Source organism: Bombina bombina, chromosome 7 (genome assembly GCF_027579735.1).
Source record: "Bombina bombina isolate aBomBom1 chromosome 7, aBomBom1.pri, whole genome shotgun sequence".
Classification (NCBI taxonomy): Eukaryota; Metazoa; Chordata; class Amphibia; order Anura; family Bombinatoridae; genus Bombina; species Bombina bombina.
Window position 1 is genome coordinate 209,265,099 of NC_069505.1, and position 21,285 is coordinate 209,286,383.

A 21,285-nucleotide genomic window follows, 5' to 3' on the forward strand; every position below is an offset into this window, starting at 1 on the left:
GCTCTATTTTTATCGAATAGAGTAAGTGTAAGTTTGCAATACAATGACCCTTTGGGAGTTTTGCAGCCCTCTTGCTCTGTTTTGTTTGTTTTTTTTTTCTTGCATTTAAGGAGATCTGTAAATGTCATATTCTTTTGAGCTGCTGAAAAGCGTATTGGCTCTATTTAAAATCTGTTCATTGTTCTGAAAACTAATTTGTTGTCTCATTTTACTGCAGAGACTAACTTTGAGGGTGACAATAGAAATTTGTAGCATACAGAAATTTAGTTCCAGAAAAAAGGGTTGTAGTTCTAGATGTAATATTAATACAGGTAGCCCTCAGTTTACGCCGGGGTTAGGTTCCAGAAGGAATGGTTGTATAGAAACCATTGTAAATTGAAACCCAGTTTATAATGTAAGTCAATGGAAAGTGAGAGAGTTAGGTTCCAGGCCCTTCTCAAAATTGACATAAGTAATATCTAATACATTATTTTTAAAACTTTGAAATGAAGACTTTAAATGCTAAACAGCATTATAAACCTAATAAAATAATATCAAACTAGGTTTAATAAATAAAAACATTTTTTTACTTGCATTTTTCTGCAAACAGTTTTTTTGCATTGTTATCATTTTAGATAATATCAGGTCTGCAGCTATTCTATGCATTCCAGTCTGGATTGATTTATAGGCACCCTGACCTTCAAGCAGCTGGGCAGGAAGATAAAAAGGAAGTGGCTGATAGATCTTGTTCCTTTGAAAGCTGCTCGATAGCTCAGGTCTGGTTACACTGATTAATTTCAGCCTGCTTGGCTTGCATATCTTTGCTGCAACACAAGCGGACAGCTCCACCTACTGACCTGCCCTTATTTTAATCAATGCACTGCTCCTAAGTGCTTTTCAATAGCAGTCACATGACTGAAAAAAAGGTTGTTAATCTGAAACGGCGCAAATTGAACCGGCGCAAAACCAGGGCCACCTGTAGTTGGTAAAGACTTGCAAATGTAATTTCTCGTTAATGCTGTGATGCAATTTATAAGATACAACCCACTGAGCAGACACACTGTTTAAATTGCTGGTGCATATGGTATATCTAGATATGTTCTATCTACCGTGAACATTAAAGCTATAAAAAGCTTTTACTAGTTGAATTTTTGGTAATACTTAATACTGTTTAAAATTGAAATGTATTTCAGTTTTGGCTGGAATGCCTTTTAAATAAAACCTTGTGTATGTTCTGTTCTATGGCCTATGTGAATTCAATTTAATTGTCAACTGAAAGTTGTCATTTATATTTTGTAGTTGTTATACCTTTGTGTAACATTAGATTTACTAGATCATATATTTTACTCTAGAAATGTAATATTTTGGTTTTGTTCTTTTACGTGATTTTATGTTCATATAACTGGTCTACAACTGTGATTATTATTATTATTAATATATATACTTCTGTTCTTTTTTTTTTTTGCAGAAGCTGTTTACCTTAGGCGCAGGAGACAGGCAGCTCATTCAGACTCCTTTGTATGAAAGTCTTCCAGTTACAGGCAGCAGCGTGGCACTGCTTTTCCAACAGTTAGGTAAGCACATGCTTGTGATGCCATGCCAAACACCCTGTAATTAAAGGGATATGAAGCCTCAAAAATATTGTCATTCAAACAGAGCACAACATTTAAAAAAGCTTCCACTTTACTTCTATTATCAAATTTACTATGGTATTTTACAAATGGTATTCTTTGTTGAAGAGATATCTAGGAAGATGCCTGGAGCACTACATGGCAGGAAATAGTTCTCTTGCAAATGGATAACATTCTTGACAACACTGCTGCCATATTGCGCTGTAGACACGTGCACACTCCTGAGCTTATGTCCCTGCTTTTCAACAAAATATACCAATAAAGTTAAGAAAATGTAACAGAAGTAAATTAAAGCTATTTAAAATGACTTGCTCTATCTGAGTCATGAAAGAAAAATGTTGGGTTTCATGTGCCTTTAATTTAACTTAGCTCACTATTTATCATTACAAAGGGATATGAGACAAGTTCCTAAAGTGGGTATTGTACTTGTTCCAATCCCCAGAAGCTTGAGTGCATTCCTCACAGTGATTGGTTCATATGTACAGGACCTCATTTATATTTGTCCCTAATTGGCTGCTGCAAAGGAGCAAAGATAAACAATAAGATGCTTTTAAAGGGGAATGTCCCGGGACTACAATACAATATTACAGTTTTATAGGCATTTAAACAGTTTGTATGGAGATTTTGTGTATTGCAGAGAATAATATTTGGTGTGTAATTTAAAAAAAATAATAATAATATCCCTTTAAGATTCATATGTTGAGGTTTGCAGCATTGATGTTATTTGGCTAGTTAAAGGGACAGTCTACCCAAAAATTGTTATTGTTTAAAAAGATATTTAACGCCTTTACTACCCATTCCCCAGCTTTGCACAACCAACATTGTTATATTAATATACTTTATAACATTTACACCTCTACATTTCTTCCTGTTTCTAAGCCACTGCAGACAGCCTCTTATCACATGCTTTTTAAATGGCTTTTCACAACAGGAGAGTGCTAGTTCATGTGAACCATATAAATAACATTGTGCTCACGTCGTGGTTATTTAAGATTTAGCACAACACAGCACTAAATACAAATCAATAAATAATAATTAGTCGTGATCAGGGGGCTGTCAGAAGAGGTTTAGATACAAGGTAATCACAGAGGTAAAAAGCATAAAAGATTATCTATCTTTTAAAACAATAAAATTTATATTGTAGACTGTCCCTTTAACAAGAAATTGAAAAACCATACCATGCACAGTTATATTTTTGTACAATTTACAAAGAGCTGGTGCTTTCACTATACATATAAGTATTTCTTGTATTTAACATTTATATTAGTGTCTAACATTTGTCACTTATCCCACACTTCCTTGAGAGGTGAAAAAGCAGATTCTGTAACCTTGCTCTGTTTTATTTAAATTGCTGCAAATTTCCTAAACTAGCTATTTGATTTGCCACATTTTCAGGTTACACAATTTGCTTTTTGTCCTCTTTAGCAGGACTTAATGCCCCTTTAACACATCCAACTTGAAATGAGCCTGATTGAATGATTTGGTCTGTGAATTTACAAAGCAGTGGACAAGAGTTATTTAGTCAAATCCCATTAATATATAATAATCTTTGTGCTTAGAACTCTGTGTCACCACACATGACCACAGACTCACCTTTTAATGTGAGCATAGCAATATTACAACTAAAACAATGAATAAATTGTTTGCTTCGCTGAAACAGATTTATTAATCATGTGACCATATATGGTCTCCATAGAATGCTAAAAGTTCTACATGCACAAATTGTAGGTTTTTTCCTCTTTGTAACTTTGTTGAACTAAAACGGATATTAAGCAGTAAATACATGCTAGTCATACTGATGTATTCAAAGCAACGTTTAGCCTTAGGATAATATGTAGATTTCTTTCTAAAGACACAGTGTGTCCACAGATCATCATTAATTACTGTTGGGAATATCACTCATGGCCAGCAGGAGGAGGCAAAGAGCACCACAGCAAAGCTGTTAAATATCACTTCCCTACCCACAAACCCCAGTCATTCTCTTTGCCTCTAGTACAGGGAGGAGGTGAAGTAATTAGGTGTCAAGGATTTCTTCTCTCAAGATTTTTTTTGTTTTGAAGTCAGGGCAGGATTGCTCTGATCTTTCATCGCTTTTGGGTATAGCTGTACTCCACATTAGTCTCTTCAGTAGGGCTGTGGTAGCTTTTAAGCAGTTGGGAACTTGTGAGGTAGGCCTCACTGCGGTTTCCTAACAGTTTGCTGCCCTGGTATAGAAAGCCTGAGTAAGTTTACTCTGTCTTTCTTTTTTCTACAGGCCTCCGTGAGGAGCGACATCCTCTCACGCTGGGTAGGCTGTCCCCCTGCCGGATGACTAGATGCAGGTAAGTGCTCAGTCTTCTATAATTTGAGGGACTTGCACTTCAGAATATACACTGCATTTTTTGGGACACGTATATATCCTGGGGTAGGATATTTCAGGCAGGGTGCAGGCACTGGTGACCAGTAGACTAGGGGTAATACCTTATAGAGTATTCCCTGTTTATGGTATAAGGCATATTTGGGGTTAATGAATTTCTGGGCTAGTGTATGGAGGGAAAATGAGTGCAGTGTTTCTCATGTTTTTTTTTCCTGAGCCCCTATATATTTGTTTTATCGGTACTTCATCCTACTATTCAGAATGTTATCCTTAGAAAGTGTGCGCTCTTTAATTGCTGAGCGGCGCAGAGCTGGGCTTCCTTCAGATGTTTACTGTGTGTAGTGTTTTAAATGGAACTTTATTTACTGTCTGCCGGAGCAGGTCCATTTAATGGCGGCTATGACAGGATGAGGTGCGTGAGAATTATGCTGCACACTGCATCTCTGTCCGCTTGTGTAGTTAGTCAGTTGAGTTCCGCCTCCTTCCTTCGTTGTTGCGGGGAACTGCCATTTTCTTCTTTCTTTTTAAGCCGGTCGTTGACACCCCCCCTTGTCTCCTTAAGATCGGAGCGAGGGGTTGATGGTGCATTTTCTTTGGAAGGCTCATACAACGCAAGTTGTGAGAGGTCTTTGAAAGGTGACTGCCGTTCATGTTTTAATAAGAAGTGTTATTGCAGCTTTTGCTGTGTGTAGTTAGTGATCATTCAGCTGCCGTTTCATGCATAATGCTGGCATAAGTGCTTCTTATAATCACACAGTCAGGACGCTCTATCATGTGTTTTATATTTATAATATTTTGTATTTATTCTGCCAATATAGTTTAACTCTATATGTTAATTATATTTTAATTAAACCTCCAGCCTATAGTGCACCAGCCTATATGGAGTTAAGTATGTTGTGCTCTTCCAGCCTATGTGGGCTTATGGCTGTTTGAGGGGCATTTTTTAATACAACCAAACCCTGTTCCTATGTAATTAGGATGACTTAAGTTACATATTTCAGCTGTCACTCATACTTTTCCTGACAGTTATGATATTTCATCAGGACAAGGGTGTCACTGTGGTTTCTGTGGCAAAATGTTGATATATTTTAACCTCTGAGCCCAATGTCTCCTTGGATGATGCTGTTCAGAACAGCTTCTCCTTTGCGTCCCAAGTTTCTCTGGCGTCACATGCAGTGCCATTCGGTTCCTCTCAATAGTTATTTGCTTGCAGACTTGTCTGCCCAGGTATCTTCGGGTATCTGCTTTTCCTGTCTTAAAGGGATATCGCAAGAGGAAATATATCGAATCAGATAGTAAGGTTTCTACTCCGCTTGTGGCTACACTTATTGCTCCTCTTAGATGAGGAGGATAGTCGGTGGCTTCTAAGGGTTAAAGCTCTGTTTCAGACAGTGTAATTCCTTCATCTGGTGCTGAAGTAGTTCTCTTCAGATCAAGCCTGATCTCCTTTGTGAATTATTTAGGAGGGGTTGGTTACTGTATAAACCTTAGCTCCCCTGTCGTGGTAGATCCTCGGAATCTAGTAAATTTAACGTATACTAGGATTCATCTCTGAAAATTTTTCCTGTTCTCTACCGTGATAGGAGAATTCCTCTTTCCCCATCTCCTGTCAGTAATAAGCCGTCTCCTTTAAATGTCTGGGCACATGGTGCTTAAAGTAGTAGGGGCCATTGCTTTTTTGGTTAAGAGATCTTCAATCCATATAAAGGATAGATGCTCTTGTAAGGATGGAAGCCTTTATGGACAAGTGTGTAATTTTTTTGGTGCAACGCCTTGTCTGATTCCATTTGGTTGACACCATGAGGAGATCCAGGACAGAAAGGCTGCGTAACTTCGGCTTCTCCTTGTCTTCCAAGCAGGAGCACTCCAAGTCCTCTTGGATACCTAGTCGGTGTTGGATCGGGGGAAGTAATTAAAGAAACCTGCAGCTTATTTTCATCAGCATGTAGGGTTTGCCCCGCGGGGGGCAGTCCATCTTCTATGTCCCAGGATTATCTGTAGTCCAGATAAGAGGAAGGGCGTTCTTGAAATGTGTTCAGTAGCTAGGTGGCTAACACTCTGGGAGTATTATTCCTGTTCCAGTTTAGGTACAGGGTTTAGTTTATTTTCCATACTGTTTGTGTGAAAAAATACGGAACTTTTCCTCCTTATTTAGACAGTAAATGTCTGACCAAGTTTTTCAGAGTGCCGTCTTTCAAGATGGAGACTATCGCTCCATTCTTCTTGGTGCAAGAGGGTCAGTTTATAGCGACCCTAGACTTTAAGTTCAATTATCTCAGATTTCTAAGTTTTGCCCTTCCGGACAAAATATTTCTGTTTCTGGTTCAACTTTGCCACAGTTCCCAGTGTTTTCTCCTTTTGGGCTGCAATTCGGTTCAGGGATTGCTTGGGGCGTCCTTCCTGCCGTTGTGCATACTCAGATAGTGTAATGGGGATTTCCCGGTTTCCCGACTAGGGTCTCTTCCCGAGTGGTTTTATCTGGATCTTCGGTCTCAGGTCTCATGCTTAAGAGTTCTTCCTGGGCTTTTGGGACCGCGGCCTCCAGCCGGCTGGACTGGGATGCTATGTTGTGGCATAGTGGCTAACACTCTGGGCTTACAAGCAGAAGGTCCAGAGATCAAATCCACCTTTGAGTGCTGGTTGTTTAAGAGGAGCCTGGGACTCGTTGAAGGCGCAGGGTCTTTGGTCATGTGAGAAGTATGTTCTCTCCATCATTTGGAGTTGAGAGCATGTTACAATGCTCTGGCGTTTTGGCCTCAGTTGTCTTTAACCCAGTTTACCGGGTTCCTGTCAGAACACAGCCTCTGTGGCTTACATTAACCTTCAGGGAGGAACTCTAGGTTCCTTAGTCATGTTGGAAGTGTTCAGAATTTTCTGTGGGCGGGTGCTCACAGTTACGGTCTATCTGCCATCCACTTTTCTGGGGGAGTGGGGAATCAATCCGGAAGTGTTTTCTAGGTTATTTACCACATGGGGGTTACCAGATTTGGTTCTGATAGGGTCTTGTCAGATCTCCAAGTTACCAAGTTTGGTTCGAGGTCAAGAGATCCTCTAGCCTTTCTGATAGATGCTCTGACAGTTCCTTGGAACTTCATGTTGACATATCTTCCTCTCTGTTTGTTCTCCTTCCGAGAGTCACCGTTTGGTTCACATGGGAGAGAACATTGGTTTTCTCCTAGCTCCTGCGTGGCCTTGCAGGATCTGATAGGCAGATCTGCCTTTCGCTAGATAGATTTTCTATAGGTTATGGCAGGATCTCGGGGATCTTATTTTTTCTCCAGGTAGACCTTGAGAAGGGGTTAGCTGTTAGTTCAGGTTTCGGCTTTTTCCATTCTGCTGCTCTAGCGTCTGGTGGAAGTGCTGGAAGTACAATCTTTTTTTTATCAAACCCTGTCCGCATCAGGACTGTGTTTAAGTCTGTTGCTCCCTTGGAGCTATATACTTGTTTTTAAAGTTTTTCTTCCGTTTGAGCCTATGCATTCCATAGATATTAAGTTATTATCTTGGAAAGTTTATTTTCTTCTGCTTGGAGGGTTTCCGAACTCTCAGCTTGCAGGGTGTTTTCCTTATCTCGTATTTCGGGCAGATAAGGCAGTCCTTCGTACCTTTTTTGTTTTTTTTCTTAAGGTAGTTTCGGACAGAGTTTTTAATCAGTAACTTTTTGTTCCTTCTCCATGTCCTAATCCTTCTCATAAAGAACGTCTGTTGCATGACTTAATTGTTGTGCGGGCCCTTAGATTTTATCTACAGGCTGCGAAGGACTTTGTCAGTCTTCTGTATTGTCTGTTGCTTTGCTGGCTAGTCATAGTGGCCAGAAAGCTTCTGCCACTTCTCTTTCTCTCTGGTTGAGAAGTGTTATTCTTAGGGTTTATGAGTCTGCTGGGCAGCTACCTCCTGAGAGAGTTACAGCTCACTCTGCTATAAATTTGATACTTTTACCTCGGCTGAGGTTAGTTTTGGTGAAAGGATCTTCTAGCAGTGGTATCTTCTGTTTAGGTTACCTGTCTTGTCCCTCTCGTGTCATCTGTGTCCTCTAGCTTGGGTATTGATTCCCAACAGTAGTTAATGATGATCCGTGGACTCTCGGTGTCATTAGAGAGAAAGTAAAATGTATGCTTACCTGATAAATTTATTTCTTTCTTGACACGGTGAGTCCACGGCCCTCCCTGTTTTTTGCAGACAGGTTTTTGTATATAAACCTCAGGCACCTCTGCACCTTGTATTTCCTTTCTCTCCTTTTCCTTGGTCGAATGACTGGGGTTTGTGGGTAGGGACGTGATACTTAACAGCTTTGCTGTGGTGCTTTTTGCCTCCTCCTGCTGGCCAGGAGTGATATTCCCAACCGGATATTCCCAACCGTAATTAATGATGATTCGTGGACTCACCCTGTCCAGAAATAAATAAATTTATCAGGTTAAGCATACAATTTTTTTTTTTTTACTATTGTATTTGTTGTTTAAATATTGAATATATCAATGTGAATCTTTAGTTTCTACAAAATACTTTAGTTGTTGTGAAGTACTGGGGGTTTGAACTAATTTTCTATTTATCTCTGCCTTCTGCTGAGAACAATTACGGGAAGATATAAATAAGGCAATTACACAAATGTTGTGCATAATGAGAAAACCTAAAGGGACTGCAAAGTCAAAATTAAACTTGCTTGATTCTGACCGAGCATGCTGTTTTAACAACTTTCCAATTTACTTTTAGCCTCTATCTTGCTTTGTTCTCTTGGTATTCTTTGTTGAAAAGCAAACCTAGGTTGGCTCAGGGTACTGCTAGTTGCTGGTTGCACATATTTGCTTCTTGTCATTGGCTCACATAATGTGCTCAGCTAGTTCCCGGAAGTGCTTTGCTGCTAATTCAACAAAGGATAAAAATGCTCTCTCTGAATCATTTGGGGTTTCATGTCCCTTTGAGTTTAAACATGGTGCCACTCATTTCTTTATAGAAACTCAGAGGAATAAAAAAAAAAACAAAAAAAAAACACAGAATCAATTTTCAGTTTTAAATTACAGGAAAAAGAGGCAACATAAATAATGAATGTATATTGATAGTAATTACTTAAACATTCTTTACAATTTTAATGTTGAATATCCCCAATACATGTTCTATAACAAATGTAATAATTTTGTTCTAGCAAACCTGACATGTAATTCACCCAAATATTGCAAATTAAATTGGTACAGATGTCAAAATTAAAGTTTCATGATTTACATACAGCACACAATTTTTACCTTTTTTTTTTTTTCTTTTCACTTCTGGTATTTTTTTTCTTATGATATCCTTTAAAGGGACAGTCAAGTCCAAAAAAGACTTTCATGATTCAGATAGGGCATGTCATTTTAAACAACTTTCCAATTTACTTTTATCACCAATTTTGCTTTGTTCTTTTGGTATTCTTGGTTGAAAGCTAAAGGTTTATATGCTAATTTCTTAGACCTTGAAGGCCTCCTCTAAGCTGAATGCATTTCGACCAATAGAGGGCGTTGGTTCATGTGTTTCATATAGATAACATTGAGTTCATGCACGTGAACTTACCAAGGGGTGAGCACTGATTGGCTAAAATGCAAGTCTGTGAAAAAAACTGAAATAAGGGGGCAGTCAGCAGAAGCTTAGATACAAGGTAAATACAGAGGTAAAACGTGTATTATTATAACTGTGTTGGTTATGCAAAATTGGGGAATGGGTACTAAAAGGATTATCTATATTTTAAAACAACAACAATTTTGGTGTTGACTGTCCCTTTAATGAACCTTTTTTGACAGAATAACTAAGTAGGTGCAGGAGTGTGCATGTGTCCTGAGCGCTATATGGGAGAGGTGTTTGCATGAATTTATAACATTGCTGCCTTATACATCTTAAGACATGTACACACTCCTGAGCTTACGTCAGTATGCTCTCCCCAACAAAGGGGACCAAAGGGCAAAACTACATTTGCCAATAAAAGTAAACTGAAACTTTTTTTCTTAATATACTCGTGAACGCCCCTTTAAAACAAATTTAATTTCAAACATTTGAGATTTGAGTATGTTACACATTTAATGTTAATACTATTTCTTAAAGGAGCAGTAACTACAGTAGATTTGCATAAACAACAAATACATAATAAAAAGACAATGCAATAGCATTTAGTCTGAACTTCACATGAGTAGTAGAAATTTTTCTGACAAATTTCAGTTATGTCTATTTCCACTGCCACTGTATCATGTGACAGCCATCAGCCAATCACAAATGCATGTACTTATATGGAATTGAAGGAAGAAGGGCGCCTCATGGTGCAGAAAGTTTCAAAACATCATTGATCAGAATAAAAATTCCCAAAAGGGGACTCACAATGAATAAAGCACTATGGATAAGTACTAGTTTAGCAAGCTGGGTCTCAACAGCCTCCAGCTGACTGACTACCTAGGCGTGACAGGCAATCAGGATCCCTCTCACTGCAGGGCTGACCGGTCACCTGGGCTTCACAGGCAATCAGGATCCCTCTCACTGAAGGGCTGACCGGTCACCTGGGCTTCACAGGCAATCAGGATCCCTCTCACTGCAGGGCTGACCGGTCACCTGGGCTTCACAGACAATCAGGATCCCTCTCAGTGCAGGACTGACCGGTCACCTGGGCTTCACAGGCAATCAGGATCCCTCTCAGTGCAGGGCTGACCGGTCACCTGGGTTTCACAGGCAATCAGGATCCCTCTCACTGCAGGGCTGACCGGTCACCTGGGCTTCACAGGCAATCAGGATCCCTCTCACTGCAGGGCTGACCTGTCACCGGGGCTTCACAGGCAATCAGGATCCCTCTCACTGCAGGACTGACCGGTCACCTGGGCATCACAGGCAATCAGGATCCCTTTCACTGCAGGACTGACCGGTCAGCTGGGCTTCGCAGGCAATCAGGATCCCTCTCACTGCAGGGCTGACCGGTCACCTGGGCTTCACAGGCAATCAGGATCCCTCTCAGTGCAGGGCTGACCGGTCACCTGGGCTTCACAGGCAATCAGGATCCCTCTCAGTGCAGGACTGAACGGTCACCTGGGCTTCACATGATTGTGATTGGTTTTATGTCCTGTAATAGGTGAAGTATATGGCCTGCCTAGTCTAATAGCGCCTTAGATTTGTTTTCAAACAATATTTTATGGTTTACAGTGCCCCCTTAAGACACGTGATCTTTATTGCATATTCGTATATTCTGTGAATTCTTGCACATGCTCAGTAGGAGCTGGTGACTCAAAAAGTGTAAATATAAAAAAAATATTGTGCACATTTTGTTAATGGAAGTAAATTGGAAAGTTGTTAAAAATGTTATCTCTTATTTGAATCATGAAAGTTTAATTTTGACTTGAGTGTCCCTTACATACATTGTGTTTAGTCTCATCCATAACTGCTACACATTATTCATTCCTGTGATTGCTACAATTCTATATTCTTTTTTGGTTTAGTCATAGTAATTCTAAGAATTGAAATAATTGTTATGATTTGTCATTTTCCTTTTGTATATCTAAAAAAAATTAAAGGGACAGTCAAGTCCAAAAAAACTTTCATGTTTCAAATAGGGCATGCAATTTTAAACAACTTTCCAATTTACTTTTATCACCAATTTTGCTTTGTTCTCTTGGTATTCTTAGTTGAAAGCTAAACCTAGGAGGTTCAAATGCTAATTTCTTAGACCTTGAAGGCCGCCTCTAATCTAAATGCATTTTGATAGTTTTTCACCACTAGAGGGCATTAGTTCACATGTTTCATATAGATAACATTAAGTTCATGCACATGAATTTACCATGGAGACAGCTCTGGCTAAAATGCAAGTCTGTCAAAAGAACTGAAATAAGGGGGAAGTCTGCTGAGTCTTAGATACAAGGTAATTACAGAGGTTAAACATGTATTATTATAATTGTGTTGGTTATGCAAAACTGGGGAATGGGTAATAAAGGGATTATCTATCTTTTAAAACAACAACAATTCTGGTGTTGACTGTCCCTTTAAACATGATTTTAAAAGGGTACAGTAAGTTCAGATATTGTCTGCATGGGTCAACTCTGCCTCTTAGCACAGAAAATGTGTCCGAATCTAAGGTTATGTTCTGTTTTTGGCGTGATGTGAAGGTATTTATTACTGTTAATGTGTTTAAATAGCATTTTCATCCCTCACTTCAGCTATTGTTTTTGAAATACCGAAGTAATGTTTGGCTATTTAGGTCCAAGCTGGTTCTCACACATTTCTGTCTCTGTTTAAAGTCTATCTAACCCTTATGAAATATTTTGTACTTGGGGAGTTATCTGCTTCTTATATCTTATTTAGTTGAAATAGATTTTTATTGAACATTTGTCATTTTACATAATGAAACTGGAGCAGTTACCTTATCTATATCATAATCCGGTTCCATTACATCCATTTGTGTACACAAGTTATAGTAATTAACAAAAAAACAACAAAAGAATAGGACCAGTTCCTGTAAAGTTCCAAGACATTTGACTAAATAGTAGTCTTTCCAATGGGGGTCCATCCCTTCGATATACTGTACATGTTGAGTATGATTGTCCCATTACTACGTGGTCCTCTTCTAAAGCTGTCCATGGATATTATACATTATGTTTATTTAATCCAGATATTTGGGAAAAATGTGTTTGTACATAACTAATAATTATAACTTGATATAGTAAATAAAACCAATATAACAAATCAAATAAATTAAGTAAACTAATTCACTTTACACTCTCTTCTAGTTGCTTGTTGTTTGTTACTGCCTCCATAGTAGGGGTTTGTTGTATTATCTCAGGGTATTCCTATATATTTCAACTCTCTTCAATAAAATGTCTCTTCCTCCATTTGTATGTTATCTTATTTAAAGGGACAACTCATTCCTAATTTAGACAGTTGGACAGAACACATGGAGAACACTCTAACTCTTGAGGAATATGGGTATTATAGAGCAAATAACTTAGATTTATTTTATGTTATTAAATTAATCTGTGAAACTAGCAGAAAGGACCTGCAATATGCTCTCGCCCCCCAAACGAACAATTGAACCACTATTTTCGAGGGTTGAGAAGAGAGTTCTTTTGTGAGAGTCTAGTGCGGGTAGTCTCATTTTATTCCTCTCCCACTCACTACCGTCCATACTCTTCTCACTATACCATCCCACCTTAATATTGTTCTTCAATTCTTCTACTCACCCTTTCCTATGGGCTGCCATGGAATTGAGACATTCACATTTTTGTTATCACTGCATATTCAAACCATTTGAAGACTTGACCGGTTGGTTTTAATTGTTGTTTCTTGTTGTTCAATACTTGACAGTAACCACTGACATAAATTGCATGTCACAATATATTTTCTTTTTTTGTCATGTAATTGTTCAATACAAATAAACACAAAAAATAAAAAAAAAGTGATAAGTTGCTTAACCTTTTGCCGCCATTATGACGTATTTCGTCCAACCGGCACTGGGCTTTAGCGCCGTTATGACGGAATAAAACGTCATAGCTAACGGTTGTCCTGAAGCCTTCTGAGCTTCCTGGATTTGATTGCGGTCTGGAGGGCGTTGCTAGCGTTATAGGGATGCCCCTAGACCCGATCCTATAATTGAAATCTCGCGATCGTGTGATTTCAATTTGTCTACATCGGAACAGTTGTTCCGATGTAGACACTTTATCCTCGTCAGGAAAGGGTTAAAATTGCATGTTCTATCTGAATTTTGAAAGATTTCATTCCAAATTTCTCTTTTATATTCATAAGTATTTTTATATATTTTTTTAAAATATTTTATCAAAAATAACTATTTGTATAAATATACAACATAAGTCATAGAAATACTCAAATTCACAGAACATAATTCTGAACTAAAGTCAGTAAATTGCATCCTCTATATCGTGGTAGTTTAAGCTATCTCCTGCTGGCATAAGCAGGCAATATAAACTGGTGCCCATTTAAAGGGACACCAAACTTAAAAATGTTTCTTTCATGATTCAGATAGAGCATGCAATTTTAAGCAACTTTCTAATTTACTCCTATTATCAATTTTTCTTTGTTCTCTTGTCATCTTTATTTTAAAAGCAGGAATGTAAATCTTAGCAGCCAGCCCATTTTAGGTTCAGCACCATGGATAGCTCTTGCTTATTGGAGGCTTACTTTTACCCACCAATAAGCAAGCATAACCCAGGTTCTCAACCAAAAATGTGTTGACTCCTATGCATAACATTCCTGCTTTTTAAATAAAGATAGCAAGCGAACAAAGCAAAATTGATAATAGGAGTAAATTAGAAAGTTGCTTAACATTGCATGCTCTATCTGAATCATGAAAGAAAAAAACTAGGTTTAGTGTCCCTTTAATCAATGCAGCTCCAATATATACATTTATGCTCAAGAAATAGTCTATAGAGAGCAATACTGATTACTAAGCGTATAAAAATCAGTTTTATTCAGTTAATCAATGATTGTCGTTATCTGCTGTACTATGTGTGTGTTTCATTAGTCATTAAACAGGGTCCATAGGTACAAACAACGTTTCCAGTCTGCAATAGGCTCTTATTCATGACACCTATGGACCCTGCTTAAAGAATAAAGGTCTTTTAAAGAACTTGTGGCTGGAAAAAGTTGAATTTTTACAGTGCAGTTGAGACCTGGTTTCTTTCCGTGCCCCACTCTGGAGGATGTGCTGTCTTCCTACCTTGGATTATATTTAATTAGTCACCCAGCACGTGTCTGTGATATAATACTGGCGGTTTCTATAATTAAAGAAAAAAACAGAAGTGTCTCATTGTAGACTGAACACTATCCAGAGCCCAGGCAGATCTGTGCTGTGTTTAATGTTATGCTGAAATGTGTATCATGTGAGTAGCGTTAAACGTTATCTTCATAAACAATTTCTATCCCATTAGTAATCTTTCTGCTCTCTCAAAAGAGAATGTGGTAATGTTATCGCTTGAACAATTTAGCAATTAAATCATTTGTATGTCAAAATAATTCCCATTATGCCAGTTTAGTTCACATTCCTTTAAACGAGGAAAGCTGACTCACCAGTGACAAAAAAAATGGATACAGCACATTTCAGTACTGGCGAGTCACTATCTGTAAACTTCCAGATATAAAAGGAAAACTTTGGATATGGCTTGACCACATATTTTATTGACATACACTCACCAGTACATATTTTTACAGACTCATCTGTTTTGCTTGTAAATATTCTAAGGAAATATGTGTTGGTTATTCAGTCTGGAGACAGGCATTTGTCTTTCTTTGTCTTCGGGGACATGTTTTGATGTCCAGTATTAGAAATGTAAATTAGTAGATCTAACCTTTTGGCTAAATATTTTTCCAGTCTCTGTCAATATATTCAGTCAATCAGCCTTCTTTTAATGTGGCTAAGGAGGTTTCTGAAATGCATCTCAAAACCCTGCCCTATTGATGCATTTGTCATCGTATAGGACATAGCATAATAATAAATTGTGCTAATGTTTTGAGGATTATAATATTAAACAAATGTTCATTTCTGAATATAAGTATATATATTTAAACATGCACTCCCAGGAACAGTGCATACTGCTGCTGCATACTGTTATAGAGACAATTATGAGTGGCATGCATATTTATCTACCAATCATGGGCTTGTACTGTTCAGCAACCTGATATGCAACTTTAGTCATGTGTTTAACTCCTTTCTAAGGCAGGAATGACCATGTGTTTAATAATACAATGCATAAATGTGCTGGGTTTAACATCCTTAGAATTAAACCGCCCAAACTATATCTGCCCTCCAGTGGTTTGTGTATGGACGAGGTTGCAGTAATAGATGGCGCAGGTCTTTGGAGGTTTTAATCTTTCTAATGAATAAAGAGAGAAAGGCTTGATGTGTATATATAAAAGCCAATTAATAAAGGTACAGTATACTCACTCCATGAGTTGTATGGTATCCGCTTGTCTGAAGTGTGTCACTCTGGTATCTGGTAGCAAAGATCCAAAGGAATTCAAAGAACTGGGAGTAAGGTAGAAACTCTAATAAGAGATATATCAGATATGTTGTAATAAAATAACTAGTAACTTACTCCATTATGAAGGAAAATCCGGCCGTCACAGCAAAAAAGATCATAAAATCTTCCAGCTTAGGTAAAAAATATTTATTAGTTCAACTCGTTTCAACGTATATAAACGTCTTTTTCAAGAGCAAAATATAAAACAAGTTAAAACAGTTGAATCAAACTCTTCAACTGTTTTAACTTGTTTTATATTTTGCTCTTGAAAAAGACGTTTATATACGTTGAAACGCGTTGAGCTAATAAATATTTTTTGCCCAAGCTGGAAGATTTTATGATCTTTTTTGCTGTGACGGATGGATTTTCCTTTCTAATGGAGTAATTTACTACTTATTTTATTACAACAAATCTTATATATCTCTTATTGGAGTTTCTTCCTTACTCCCAGTTCTTTGAATTCCTTTGGATCTTTGCTACCAGATACCAGAGTGACACACTTCAGACAAGCGGATACCATGCAACTCATGGAGTGAGTATACTGTACCTTTATTAATTGGCTTTTATATATGCACATCAAGCCTTTCCCTCTTTATTCATTAGAGAGATTAAAACTTCCAAAGACCTGCGCCATCTATTACTGCAACCTCATCTCATATCACAGTCCCTGGGGAGAGACAGTAAGAAGGCAGCGTCTAACCTTAAGGAGAGTATTAGTTCTCAGTCCATTTCCAATAGATTTTTGTATATCTTTTACCATCTTACATTGTCTGTATATTCTTTGTTATATTGTTTGTGTATGGACCTCAGTATTGGCATAGCCCTTGCACATTTCTCATTAGGTAATTAAGAATGTACAGTATATTTGTGACATTTTTAAATGGTAAATTATATATATTTAAGTTTCTATGTAATTTTTAACTCAATATCGCCTAGATTTAGAGTTCTGCGGCCAAAGGGGTGCGTTAGCTACGCATGCTTTTTTCTGGCCGCACCTTTTAAATACCGCTGGTATTGAGAGTTCACAGAATGGCTGCGTTAGACTCCAAAAAAGGAGCGTAGAGCATATTTAACGCAACTTCAACTCTCTATACCAGCGGTGCTTACGGACGCGGCCAGCTTCAAAAACGTGCTTGTGCACGATTCCCCCATAGAAAACAATGGGGCTGTTTGAGCTGGAAAAAAAACCTAACACCTGCAAAAAAGCCGCGTTCAGCTCCTAACGCAGCCCCATTGTTTGCTATGGGGAAACACTTCCTACGTCTGCACCTAACACTCTAACATGTACCCCGAGTCTAAACACCCCTAACCTTACACTTATTAACCCCTATTCTGCCGCCCCCGCTATCGATGACACCTGCATATTATTATTAACCCCTAATCTGCCGCTCTGTAAACCGCCGCTACTTACATTATCCCTATGTACCCCTGATCTGCTGTCCCTAACACCGCCGACCCCTATATTATATTTATTAACCCCTAATCTGCCCCCCACAACGTCGCCTCCACCTGCCTACACTTATTAACCCCTAATCTGCCGAGCGGACCGCACCACTATTATAATAAAGTTATTAACCCCTAATCTGCCGAGCGGACCGCACCGCTATTATAATAAAGTTATTAACCCCTAATCCGCCTCACTCCCGCCTCAATAACCCTATAATAAATAGTATTAACCCCTAATCTGCCCTCCCTAACATCGCCGACACCAAACGTCAAACATTAACCCCTAATCTGCCGACTGGAGCTCACCGCTATTCTAATAAATGTATTAACCCCTAAAGCTAAGTCTAACCCTAACACTAACACCCCCCCATAAGTTAAATATAATTTAAATCTAACAAAATAAATTAACTCTTATTAAATAAATTATTCCTATTTAAAGCTAAATACTTACCTGTAAAATAAATCCTAATATAGCTACAATATAAATTATATTTATATTATAGCTATTTTAGGATTTATATTTATTTTACAGGTAACTTTGTATTTATTTTAACCAGGTACAATAGCTATTAAATAGTTAAGAACTATTTAATAGCTAAAATAGTTAAAATAATTACAAAATTACCTGTAAAATAAATACTAACCTAAGTACCAATTAAACCTAACACTACACTATCAATAAATTAATTAAATAAAATACCTACAATTACCTACAATTAAACCTAACACTACACTATCAATACATTAATTAAATACAATATCTACAAATAAATACAATGAAATAAACTAACTAAAGTACAAAAAATAAAAAAGAACGAAGTTACAAAAAATAAAAAAATATTTACAAACATCAGAAAAATATTACAACAATTTTAAACTAATTACACCTACTCTAAGCCCCCTAATAAAATAACAAAGACCCCCAAAATAAAAAAATGCCCTACCCTATTCTAAATTACTAAAGTTCAAAGCTCAAAGAATTCAGCTCTTTTGCCTGTAAAAAAAACACATACAATACCCCCCCCCCAACATTACAACCCACCACCCACATACCCCTAATCTAACCCAAACCCCCCTTAAATAAACCTAACACTAAGCCCCTGAAGATCTTCCTACCTTATCTTCACCATACCAGGTTCACCGATCGATCCAGAAGAGCTCCTCCGATGTCTTGATCCAAGCCCAAGCGGGGGGCTGAAGATGTCCATGATCCGGCTGAAGTCTTCATCCAAGCGGGAGCTGAAGAGGTCCATGATCCGGCTGAAGTCTTCATCCAAGCGGGAGCTGAAGAGGTCCATGATCCGGATGAAGTCTTCTATCAACGGCATCTTCAATCTTTTTTCTTCCGGATTCATGTTCATCCCGCCGACGCGGAACATCCATCTTCACCGACGACTTCCCAACGAATGACGGTTCCTTTAAGGGACGTCATCCAAGATGGCGTCCCTCAAATTCCGATTGGCTGATAGGATTCTATCAGCCAATCGGAATTAAGGTAGGAAAATTCTGATTGGCTGATGGAATCAGCCAATCAGAATCAAGTTCAATCCGATTGGCTGATCCAATCAGCCAATCAGATTGAGCTCGCATTCTATTGGCTGTTCCGATCAGCCAATAGAATGCAAGCTCAATCTGATTGGCTGATCGGATCAGCCAATCGGATTGAACTTGATTCTGATTGGCTGATTCCATCAGCCAATCAGAATTTTCCTACCTTAATTCCGATTGGCTGATAGAATCCTATCAGCCAATCGGAATTCGAGGGACGCCATCTTGGATGACGTCCCTTAAAGGAACCGTCATTCGTTGGGAAGTCGTCGGTGAAGATGGATGTTCCGCGTCGGCGGGATGAACATGAATCCGGAAGAAAGAAGATTGAAGATGCCGTTGATAGAAGACTTCATCCGGATCATGGACCTCTTCAGCTCCCGCTTGGATGAAGACTTCAGCCGGATCATGGACCTCTTCAGCTCCCGCTTGGATGAAGACTTCAGCCGGATCATGGACATCTTCAGCCCCCCGCTTGGGCTTGGATCAAGACATCGGAGGAGCTCTTCTGGATCGATCGGTGAACCTGGTATGGTGAAGATAAGGTAGGAAGATCTTCAGGGGCTTAGTGTTAGGTTTATTTAAGGGGGGTTTGGGTTAGATTAGGGGTATGTGGGTGGTGGGTTGTAATGTTGGGGGGGGTATTGTATGTGTTTTTTTTACAGGCAAAAGAGCTGAATTCTTTGGGGCATGCCCCGCAAAGGGCCCTGTTCAGGGCTGGTAAGGTAAAAGAGCTTTGAACTTTAGTAATTTAGAATAGGGTAGGGCATTTTTTTATTTTGGGGGTCTTTGTTATTTTATTAGGGGGCTTGGAGTAGGTGTAATTAGTTTAAAATTGTTGTAATATTTTTCTGATGTTTGTAAATATTTTTTTATTTTTTGTAACTTCGTTCTTTTTTATTTTTTGTACTTTAGTTAGTTTATTTCATTGTATTTATTTGTAGATATTGTATTTAATTAATGTATTGATAGTGTAGTGTTAGGTTTAATTGTAGGTAATTGTAGGTATTTTATTTAATTAATTTATTGATAGTGTAGTGTTAGGTTTAATTGGTACTTAGGTTAGGATTTATTTTACAGATAATTTTGTAATTATTTTAACTATTTTAGCTATTAAATAGTTCTTAACTATTTAATAGCTATTGTACCTGGTTAAAATAAATACAAAGTTACCTGTAAAATAAATATAAATCCTAAAATAGCTATAATATAAATATAATTTATATTGTAGCTATATTAGGATTTATTTTACAGGTAAGTATTTAGCTTTAAATAGGAATAATTTATTTAATAAGAGTTAATTTATTTTGTTAGATTTAAATTATATTTAATTTAGGGGGGTGTTAGTGTTAGGGTTAGACTTAGCTTTAGGGGTTAATACATTTATTAGAATAGCGGTGAGCTCCAGTCGGCAGATTAGGGGTTAATGTTTGAAGTTTGGTGTCGGCAATGTTAGGGAGGGCAGATTAGGGGTTAATACTATTTATTATAGGGTTATTGAGGCGGATTAGGGGTTAATAACTTTATTATAGTAGCGGTGAGATCCGCTCGGCAGATTAGGGGTTAATAAGTGTAGGCAGGTGGAGGCGACGTTGAGGGGGGCAGATTAGGGGCTAATAAATATAATATAGGGGTCGGCGATGTTCGGGGCAGCAGATTAGGGGTACATAAGGATAACGTAAGTAGCGGCGCTTTGCGGTCGGCAGATTAGGGGTTGATTATTGTAGGTAGCTGGCGGCGACGTTGTGGGGGGCAGGTTAGGGGTTAATAAATATAATATAGGGGTCGGCGGTGTTAGGGGCAGCAGATTAGGGGTACATAAGTATAACGTAGGTGGCGGTCGGCAGATTAGGGGTTAAAAAAATTTAATTGAGTGGTGGCGATATGGGGGGACCTCGGTTTAGGGGTACATAGGTAGTTTATGGGTGTTAGTGTACTTTAGAGCACAGTAGTTAGGAGCTTTATAAACCGGCGTTAGCCCAGAAAGCTCTTAACTACTGACTTTTTTCTGCGGCTGGAGTTTTGTCGTTAGATTTCTAACGCTCACTTCAGCCACGACTCTAAATACCGGAGTTAGAAAGATCCTGTTGAAAAGATAGGATACGCAATTGACGTAAGGGGATCTGCGGTATGGAAAAGTCGCGGCTGAAAAGTGAGCGTTAGACCCTTTAATGACTGACTCCAAATACCAGAGGACGGTAAAAACCAGCGTTAGGAGCCTCTAACGCTGGTTTTGACGGCTACCGCCAAACTCTAAATCTAGGCCTATGTGTTTATATTTTTATTTTGAAGAATTATCTTAAAGGAACACTCAATGCAGTATAATTGAATAATTAAAGGGACACTCAAGTCCAAATTA

At 38.2% G+C, this 21,285-nt stretch overlaps 1 protein-coding gene across 1 annotated transcript in view; it reads left to right on the forward strand.

Moving 5' to 3' along the window:
• Nucleotides 1-21,285, forward strand: part of SBF2 (SET binding factor 2) — a 1,344,181-nt gene that overhangs the window by 601,054 nt on the left and 721,842 nt on the right. The window contains exon 6 of the mRNA XM_053720592.1: nt 1,448-1,553. Within this exon, the coding sequence (XP_053576567.1) occupies nt 1,448-1,553 (106 nt within the window). The remainder of the gene's footprint in view (nt 1-1,447; nt 1,554-21,285) is intronic.